Source organism: Mesitornis unicolor, unplaced genomic scaffold, assembly GCF_000695765.1.
Source record: "Mesitornis unicolor isolate BGI_N332 unplaced genomic scaffold, ASM69576v1 scaffold23635, whole genome shotgun sequence".
NCBI classification, from domain to species: domain Eukaryota; kingdom Metazoa; phylum Chordata; class Aves; order Mesitornithiformes; family Mesitornithidae; genus Mesitornis; species Mesitornis unicolor.
The window spans coordinates 5,141-14,768 of record NW_010187814.1 but is presented as its reverse complement, the minus strand read 5'-3'; the positions used below and the strand labels follow the sequence as shown (position 1 = coordinate 14,768).

Genomic DNA, 9,628 nt, shown 5'->3' with positions numbered 1-9,628 from the left:
GATGGAGAATATGAGTGCTTTGAAATTGCAGTCTCTGCATTGATGTGGATGACAGCAAAACCAACAATAAAAGAAAAAGGTCCTGCTGCTTCTCTTGGGAAAATGAAATTAATTCCCATACTGGGTATTAATACTTGGCATGGACTTCTAGGGCAAACAAATGGCTAGCTTCTTGTTGTTTCAAATACCTTTCATTTTCTTACATTAAAGCTGAAATGTTTCTCTATGTGGTTGGTAGCATCCCAACAGATTCCAATAAAAGTGAGTATTTCATCTTGCATCCTGTGATTTGAGAACTATTTCATAAAGCCTGTAAGAAAGGATATGGTTTTGTTTAAGTCTCTTAAGAACACGTTTTACCAGGACCTTGTTTCGGAGGTAGTTCTGTGTTTCTGTTTTCACCACATACCAGAGTCATCAATGCTGCATTGCTCAATGGTGCCTGCAGTGATCTGTGTTTCGTAAGAACTGCAACAGTGGATCAGACACATTCATGCTTTCACTGTTTGATACCGTAAAACTCAGACGTTCTGCTCTGTAATCCCTCACTTTTTCTTTTTTCCTTTTTTTTTTACTTTTTTTAATTTCATTAGGCAAGTTCCTGATGGGAATACTCTGTTATCTGAAGACATGAGAAGAGAACTTCAGAGGCAGCAGTGGGAAAAAGAAGAGGAAGAAGCTCTAAGAAAACCCATGGGACCCATACATTATGAAGACATTCGAGAAAATGGTTTAATTCCATACTTTATATTACTTATCTCTGTATCACCACTCAAAGAGATTGGGTTTAGAAGTAGCAAGGGAAAGTTACTTCTTGTGCCTTTATGACAAACTTCAGGTGTGCATTAAGCCACGTGTGTCATAACAATTCAAATTACCAGTATGTAAATCTTGATTTATTTTTCCTCAAATTGTATTTTTCTCAAATGTATTTTTCAAATCTCATTGCATCCTCCTGTTCCCTCATTCATGAAGCTTCAATTCATGTACTATCTAAAACAAGCTGATGCAGTATATGTTGTTGGGAGCAATTCAGTGCCTGAGAGCAGGGTGCACGGTGCTTGTAGTTACTGTCAATTATAAACTAAGTGTAACTTAAATTTACTGATTTTCTTCTTCTTTTCAGAGGCCAGACAGCTTGGTGTTGGTTACTTTGCCTTTTCTCGTGACCAAGAACTTAGGAATAAACAACGGGCAACACTGGATATGCTAAGAGAGCAGGTATGAGTTTGAAGAGCAAATGGGGGTATGAAGATGTCCTGGTTTCAGTGGTCGCTGTATTGGATTTGTTGTGTAAGTCTTATACCAGGTGATGCCTGCAGCTGACTCCAAAAATTTTGGCCTCTTTTTCCCTTATGAAACGCGGTGCTTGATAAGGATTGCTTTTAGCTGTTCAGTGAAAGAAGGTCTGTAGTTGATAATAATAACAAAGGAAGATTAATTCATGTTTTTCTTTGCTGTTAAGACCCTTGATCAGAGAACCAAACGTGAACAGTTGAAAGAAAAAAGGAAGGCGGCTCTGGATGCAAGGCTGTCTAAACTTCGAGCACGGAAGATTAAGAAGTTAAGGGAAGCTGGATTAGAGGAAGAGGCAGAAAAACTGGAAAATGGAGGTATGATCTGCTGCCTTTTTAACCTAATTACTTGCTATTTCATCTTGTACTTGATCGATGGCCAGACACACTCCAATTGATTTAGGTTTGGACATTCAATATATTGGCATTATGTTTTCTGTATATACAATCAGTATAACTGTTAAGATAGTGAGAGTTCATATAATTGTGTATGGACATAAAATCATGCCAAAAATAGCTTTAGAATGCAGGTGTGATATGTGGATTGTAGGCTTTTTTTGGTTCACATCTGAGAGCAGGAATTTTGTGGGTTAATTGTGCAGGTTGAGGTTAAAGCTGCTGACATTTTACTGGCTTTTTTAAGATGAGGTAGAATAAAAAGTAGTATCAAGTTGATTTTAATATCGGATAATACATACTCTTTCAGTGCAGTCTAAATTGGACATCCAGCTGACTTTAGGATTTAGGATGATGCATTTGAGTTCTAATCCCATCTCTGCGCTGTCTCCCTTGTGACATTACTTGTGATCTGTGCTGTCTGTCTGCCATTATAAAATGCAGCTGATATTTCACTGTGTCAGGATTCTGTGCTAGTGATTAACTGTGAAGTGTTCTGGAATCGGAGAACAATTAATGTGCCACTGCTGTTACTCTTGTTCAGAAGAATAAGAATGCAAATTGTTTTCTCCAGTAAATGAAATGGAGATAACATGCTAATGTTCTTATTTCTACCTAATTTTCTAGCTTCAGTATAACACTCGGCACATTCCTTTTTGGGTTATCTGGCAATAGATTTTTCAGCAGTCTTCTTGATACAGCTGGAAAGCTAATGAAATGTCTCTTGGTAGATATGCTTCTTGATTAGCTGACTTACCCATTATCTTTTTGGAACTAATATGCAGTAATTAAAAAAAGAATCACCTCCCCACTCAGATGCATTTAATTAATAGAATGAAATTAGATAACTAGCATGAGCTCTATAAATGCAAATAACTCTTGCTTCCTGTTCCTCCTGTGAGGTTCATACGGGTTTTATCCCGTTACTCACAAACACTCTATTCTCTGTCTGTAACGCAGAGGTGAAAGGTGTTACCGATGAGCCGGAGCCTCCAAGAGTGACTGCAGCGAGCAGAAAGGTAGAGGTTGTCATCCAGGAGAGAAGAGATACAAAGCCTGGCGTGCCTTACGTTCGAGAGTGGGATAAAGGCAAAGGTAAGGAAATGCAGCTTCAGAAACGTCAGGAAGCAGCGTGCACACTGCTGCTTTAATTTCCATTTTGTGACAAAGTATGGTAAGACTGAGAAGCAATGAAATACTTTCTCCCTTTGTACTGCTGGCTGTTTAGTGTCCAGTGGAGTGCTTGACATCTCCATAATTTTTTCTTCTATATGATTTACTCAATTTTGGGATGATCCAGAGAGGTCGGCTGAATGACAAATTTCATAGTTCGTAACATTTACTGTCTTTCAGTGTGATCTTTTGTCGATGTATTTCTGTAGTTCGTGCTATGCAATGGCAGGATGAGTTATACTGAAATAGGTACAGGATGATGCTAAAAGTGATGCACGCAGAGACCGCTCCAGTGCCGATGTCCCATCTTGAAACATCTTCCTTGTCACAGCACGTGCTGGCTGCCTTTGAGATCCTTCCCAAACCCATTAATTCATTTTGCACCATTAATCCAAGCTCATGCACATTCCTGCAGCCTGATGCCTGACTTGTAGGTAAAAGCTAGGGGAAAAAATTCTATCCTGCCCAACACTGGGTTTTTTCCTACCTCTGAGGAACGCTTGGATGTGACTGACGCTCAGGCAGCGCTGTACTAGACAGAATGTGAAGTAAAATAACTATGGTTTACTGAACAGAAATGTAACACAAGCATCGAAATTAGTATAAGAAGAGATAAAACTGCTCACTTTCTTTGGTGGTTTCCTCCTTACTCTTCAATTTATTTATTTTTACCAAAGCAAAGGAAGAAGTCCTGCTCTGATCTGGGCTCTATTTTGCTACATCATACAAATGTGTAGCCCTTCTATATCAATATTTTCTATTTCATTTCTTACAGAAGTCTTGATAGAAATGAATACTGAAAAGAATTTTGGTGGTTTTAGAGAATACGTTTGGGAGACATCTTTGGAGTAGGTTTTGGGGATATCTTTTTAAGTGTGGTGATCTTGAGCTATCATTCCATTGCAGCACTTCAGAACTATAGTTAATTGAAAATCAGCAGCTGTTACAGTAACTGGAATATCTACCACTTCTGTTGAAATAAAGAAGTTACTGGTTTTTTCCTGTACCCACTAGGGATGTTCACATCATCTCCATCTTCCAATAACTAAGTTCTAGCTTTGATTGTTTTGTAGTTTGATTCACCCCTAACGAATTAGTCGTTTTTCATAACAAATGACAACATTGTTAAAGGATCTTAAAATGCCTAGGATGAGTTATGTAGAGGATGGTGGCTGTCTTTAATGCTCAGTGCTTTCACTCCTGCTCTGTAAAGAAAGTGGAAGGTCAGCTCAGCCAGCAATCTCGTACTAGATGGAAAGGAAACTTCAAATGGCTTTACACAACTGCTGCTTCTCTGTTTGCTTATTTGTTTTCCCTCCTTTCTGACTGATCTTCAGACCCTGAAATCTATATTCAATGTACCATTTTCCGTTTCTAACAGAATTGATGTTTGGACAATGGTCAAAGAAACAGGAAGAACTCAGAGATGAGCGAGATCCTGAATTTGCACCACCTTCTGATTACTTTACGGGCCAAAAGAAAGATGATAATTACAGAAGTCAGAATTTGAACAGTCCTGAAACCTCCTCTGAAAAACTGGAAACGGAGACAGCACAAAAGCAACAGATGCCACCAGTGCGGGCCAGTGGTGGCGGCAGCACTGAAGATGTGCCACCGTCAGCGCAGGCTTACCACGGCAGTGCTCAAGATGAGCCGGCATCAACAGAGGTCCGTGGCAGTGACGCTCAGGATGTGCCATCGTCATCAGAGGATGACAGCAGCGATGATGAGGATACGCTGCCATCAGCACAGGCTTACGGCTATGGTGCTCGAGGTTTGCCGCCATCGATGCACGCTTACGGCTACGGTGCTCCAGATGTGCTGTCACCAATGCACGCTTACGGCTATGGCGCTCACAATATGCCATTTCCAGTGCAGGCTTATGGCTACGGCCCTCAAGGCATGATGCCACCAATGCACCCTTACGGCTACAGCGCTCATGATGTGCCGTTTCCAATGCAGGCTTACGGCTACGGCACCCAAAACGTGCCAGCAACAATGCAGGCCTGTGGCTGTGGCACCCAAGGTGTGCCGCCAGGAATGCAGCCCTGTGGCTGTGGCACCCAAGATGTGCCGCCAGGAATGCGGGCTTATGGCTGCAGTGCCCAAGAGGTGCCACCATCGGAGCAGGCCTGTGGCTGCAGCGCCCAAAATGTGCCACCATCAGAGCAGGCCTGTGGCTGCAGCACCCAAAATGTGCCACCATTGGAGCAGGCCTGTGGCTGCAGCGCCCAAGAGGTGCCACCATCGGAGCAGACTGACAGCAGTGACACTCCAAGTCAGGAGCCACTTTACCAAAGTTTAGATGATATGCTGTCTTATTACAGACAAGTGACTTGAACTGAGCAAAAAGATAAGCAAGAATCGTGATTTAAAGAACCGAAATAGAATTACCTTCTCAGCAAGAATATTATTTTCCCACATCGGGGAAAAAATGAGTTTCTGTAAGTAGATCAAAATAAATCTCCTGGACACCTAAGCTATTTCACATCACAGCTGTACTTTTGCCCTGTTGGTTCTCTATTTTTTTTTTATCTTCATAAAAATTATGTGTTTCTTTAGGCAGTACTTTGTTTAGTACATATTTCATTTTAACTCTTTGTCACTTACACCAGAATTTTGGGGTATATTAAGATGAACTCTTCCTTCACTCTGTCGCTCCCCACCTTGCATCTGCTTTGAAGGTACAAGTTCAGTGGTATCTGTAGAAATGGTATTAAAATGGCAGGCCCTCTGCTGCCAAATACAGAATGGTTTTAGGAGATTTATTACCTATTTGATCTCCTGCCTTTAGGAAGTGCAGAATATTATGTAGTGAACGGTGGTTATGCGGTCATAACAGCTTCTGCATTCCTGAGGTCTGTGTATAACTCATCGTTCTGCGAAGCAAGTGAGAGCGGAGAGAGGCGTTGCAGAAATCAATGATGATGGCAGACAAATAGACACTTCACTAAAGTAGAAGTCTTGACACCTGAAATGACTGTCTTACCAGTTTAGAAAATGCTCTTATAATTCTCCAGGTGCATTTTTCTTGCATCATCTGTTATATTTATGGCTTTATTTTTTCCAGAAACTGTTATATTGGAGTCATTCTAGCTAAAAGCAGACCAACCTCTTCCAAACAAGCATTTATTTCAGACTCTTAGTAAATAAGAACGGTACTTACTTACCATGTAGAATATTATTATGAAGGTACTTTAGATACCCCCATTTGTATTTTAAATGCTTATACAAGGATAGAACTAATAAGTATAGTAATAACTAAAAGGAAGATGTTACAAGCACATCTAGCTTTACCAAATGTGACAGCATCAAGATGGGTTTTTTTCCTCATAAATTTGCTACAATCTCAGGTCAATCAATATCCATGAGATGGCAGTCTGGTCTTACCCATCTTCTGTAAGAAATTCTGCCTGTATACACCAATTTTCTGGTATTTATTTCATAGTAGCATTGAAGTCACAAATCTCAAATTTGACTAAAAAAATCAGTCTTCTTGCAGTGCTACTATTGAACTTGTCCATGGAAACTGATGTTAAATGTTTCATAAGGAAGTGTCTAGTTGCCTACAGAGTAAGCAAAGCAAAAGCCTTGAGTTATTTGCAAAGACTCTGCTACTTCTTTAGGGTACCAAACTACTTGGACTAAATTTTCTAAGTATCCACTACCAGATTTCACTGCTGTGCCTCGCCAGGGGGATCACCACCTTTATCCGTATGCTTAGCTGTGATCCGCTGGTACAGCTGGAATACATCTAATACCGTGTTGACAGGAGCGACTTAATAGTGACCGTCATGTTTGAGCTATTTAATTAGGGCAGGCTGGTTGTTACAGCAGAGGAAACAAAGGACCTCGTTCAGATTCCTCCCATCGGTCTGGGAAAGCTTTGTTCAGAGGATGTCATTTTTGTGCACGTGAGCAAATGGGAAGTTTGGACTCAAAACAGCTTAGCTGTACGTTGGAATAAACATCTAAGATTTTTTTCTTGCAACAGCCAGTTTCAGTGTCAGGCAGGTTCAAACAGGTTTCCAGCCTGGAAACACTGCATTTTTAAAGCAGGTAATGCATTTAGAACTATTTTATGAAATCTGTTGGAAAAAAACAATCCCTTTTGACCAGAGATGCTTTAACCCGTATTTAAATTTCTTAGCAAGAAAGAATTCAGTACTGTAGTTTCTTTGTTCCTAGAAACAGGATCAGACTGAGTTGGCAATTCTGTTGGTTGAAAGAAATGGAAAACAAAATTTAAAACTGACGTGTTTTATATCTTTGAAAGGTCATAACTTAGGAACCAATATAATGCCCTTGGAAGATGGAGAAGTTTCTTGTTTAAGACCTCACTCACATGAATCAGTACCTGGAAGTCACTCAGAGCTGAACTATAAAGAGTGGGCATAGTACTTTAAAACATACGAGCTCGACTTGAATTAATTATGACCATCATCCTTTGATTTCCCTGTAAACAATATTTCCATCTATTCTGCCACTATTTTAATCATTGACATTCATTTCCTACTGCTGCCTGGGCTTTGTGTTCTTCTGTGCCCTTCAGACTGGGGTAATTTAATGTATACATGTGATACAGGAGCTATACAGTCTTTGCATTAGTTTAACACTGAGCTGGAGCTGAGCTGTGAAATGAAATGCCACTTATTCCATAGCATTATGTAAAAACATACAATCAGATTGTTGCTTTGTTCAGCTTAATTTCCATAGCCTAATATTGAACACAGGAGGACTCTTGGCCAGGAAGGCAGTTCAACGTCTACATTAAACTAAAGCCTATTGAGAACAGCTCTCCCACAGCAGCGATCTGTCACTTTGCCATTTGGTCTCCTTCCCTCTTGTCTTGATTTCTGGCTGAAACGCTTTTGCATATTCTCCCATGCTGCAGAGCACACATTTCTATACAACTGTTTCACTCTTCTTTCACTCAGACCACCTCAAGATAGCTTCGCTCTGACTGGCAACCTCATTCACCTCATTTAGTAATTCCTGGGGCAAACACTTGCTTATTGATATGCTGCCAGGGTTATGTTTCTCTCATGTTCTGGCCAGATCTAGAGGATGTTGTCTCCCATTCCCTCTTTCTCCTTATTTTAAGGAAGTAAGGAAGTTTTCTAAGTACCTTTAGAGAACACAATTTGCTCTGTGTCACCAAGGGCTGATTTTTCACCTCCTTGGTGGGCAGCAAGGATCTTATTCTGACTGTGAACTATCAGCATATCAGCTAAGGCTGCTAGAAGGGGTAAAAAGTATCTAGCTGCAGTTCTGTAACATTAGAGGTAATACTGCATCAATCACATTGTCCTCATTAACTGTTTTTAATACAAATGGCTCTCCAAGTCCTTTGGTGTCCAGGAGGCCTGGTCCTGATACCAGTTCTATCAGTAGCTCTAAAGTTGTTAAAATCTAGTCCTGCTAGACCCTAATTTCTCCCATCTTGAAGTAAACTTGGACTAAGATCTTCCTTCCTCTCCCTTTTTTTTTTGGTCTGGTGGAATTTCGTGTAAAATTTATGTCCAACTTTGACCCATAAGACCCAGGGTACTGACTTTGCATCTTATTGTAGTTAAAGAAAGGCAAGAACAAATGTAAAGATGTACCAGGAGTTGGTTAGCATACAGATTCCTGGATTACTTTATCCTTCTCTCAAAGGGTCCTCAAACACACCATAAAAACCTGAACTTTTACGAAAATTCTATTTAAACTTAACAGTTTTAGCTGGACGTTTACTTCATAATTAAGAAAGTGCTTTGCTGCTTTGTCTAATCAAACCAAATACAGTATTGTGTTCACAGTCAGAGAAGTAAATACTATCCTTGGTAAGCATCTGAGGAAGAAAAATAACCCCTATACTTCTCCTGTAAAGTCTACAGTTGGTTTAGCCTCATTTAAAGACAGGGATTTAGAGGCAATGCGAGATGTTGCTCTGGCTTTGTGCTGCCAGCCCAGCCACTAACTCATGTCATGATTTAAGCTGTGACAGAGGTGCCTGATCACGTTCAGCCACCACACTCAATGATCAACGTGCTCTGACCTTTAAGTGCAAAGTAACTGAAACCTTATACGCATTGATGGCAGCGTGGGCTTTTGCCGACAGAAGCGGGGTGTGACTGTCACCGTCGCAGTTACCCAGCCTCCCAGCTCAGACTGCAGCTGGGACCAGAATGTGGAGCAGGATCCTTCTGCTTGTATCACTTGGAGAAGCTTCTAGCGTTCATCCAGAGGTGCTAACACCATTCAGTTCTTATCCTGTATTGCTCTGGGTGCTCTTTTCACTCAGACCAGTGTGAATCAGCTGGATTTATTCATATAGGTTGTGAAACGTCTTAGTGCTCAGGTAAGAAATCCAGAGTAGCTTCACCAGAGACCAAGGAGCCAATCTGCCGTAGGTGAGTAACAAATAAACAGTTTCATCTTTTGTCACAACAATCTCTCTCATTTTATTTACCCATAGACCTCCCTCAATGTTTTACAAGGACATTTTTCCCTCACCTTCCCTTGGCTGCACCTGTAAGACCGCAGCATACAGGAACCCCAGAGATCCTCTCCCTGCGCTCTCCAAAACCACAAAATTAACACCAACGCAGATTCCCTAAAGCTTTAGAAGAACATACAGGTGTGGGTTTAGACCAAAAAGGGGACATCGCACCGCTCTCCCCCCCAGGAGACACCGCTCCCCCGCTCGGCAAACCGCGCGTGCGTCAGCCGGCGTATCCGCGTCTCGCGCTCTCGGCGGGCGGGGAGATTTCCCCCGCTGG

The 9,628-nt window shown here is 41.2% G+C and overlaps 1 protein-coding gene across 1 annotated transcript; it reads left to right on the top strand.

Annotated features, from left to right (window-relative positions):
- Window positions 1-593: 593 nt before the first annotated feature.
- Window positions 594-5,204, top strand: CCDC174 (coiled-coil domain containing 174; the record flags this gene model as incomplete). The annotated part of the gene is made up of 5 exons (XM_010185595.1): window positions 594-730; window positions 1,127-1,221; window positions 1,466-1,613; window positions 2,652-2,786; window positions 4,246-5,204. Coding segments are annotated over 5 exons (1,474 nt in total), but the record flags the coding sequence as incomplete, so codon positions are not given.
- Window positions 5,205-9,628: the final 4,424 nt, after the last annotated feature.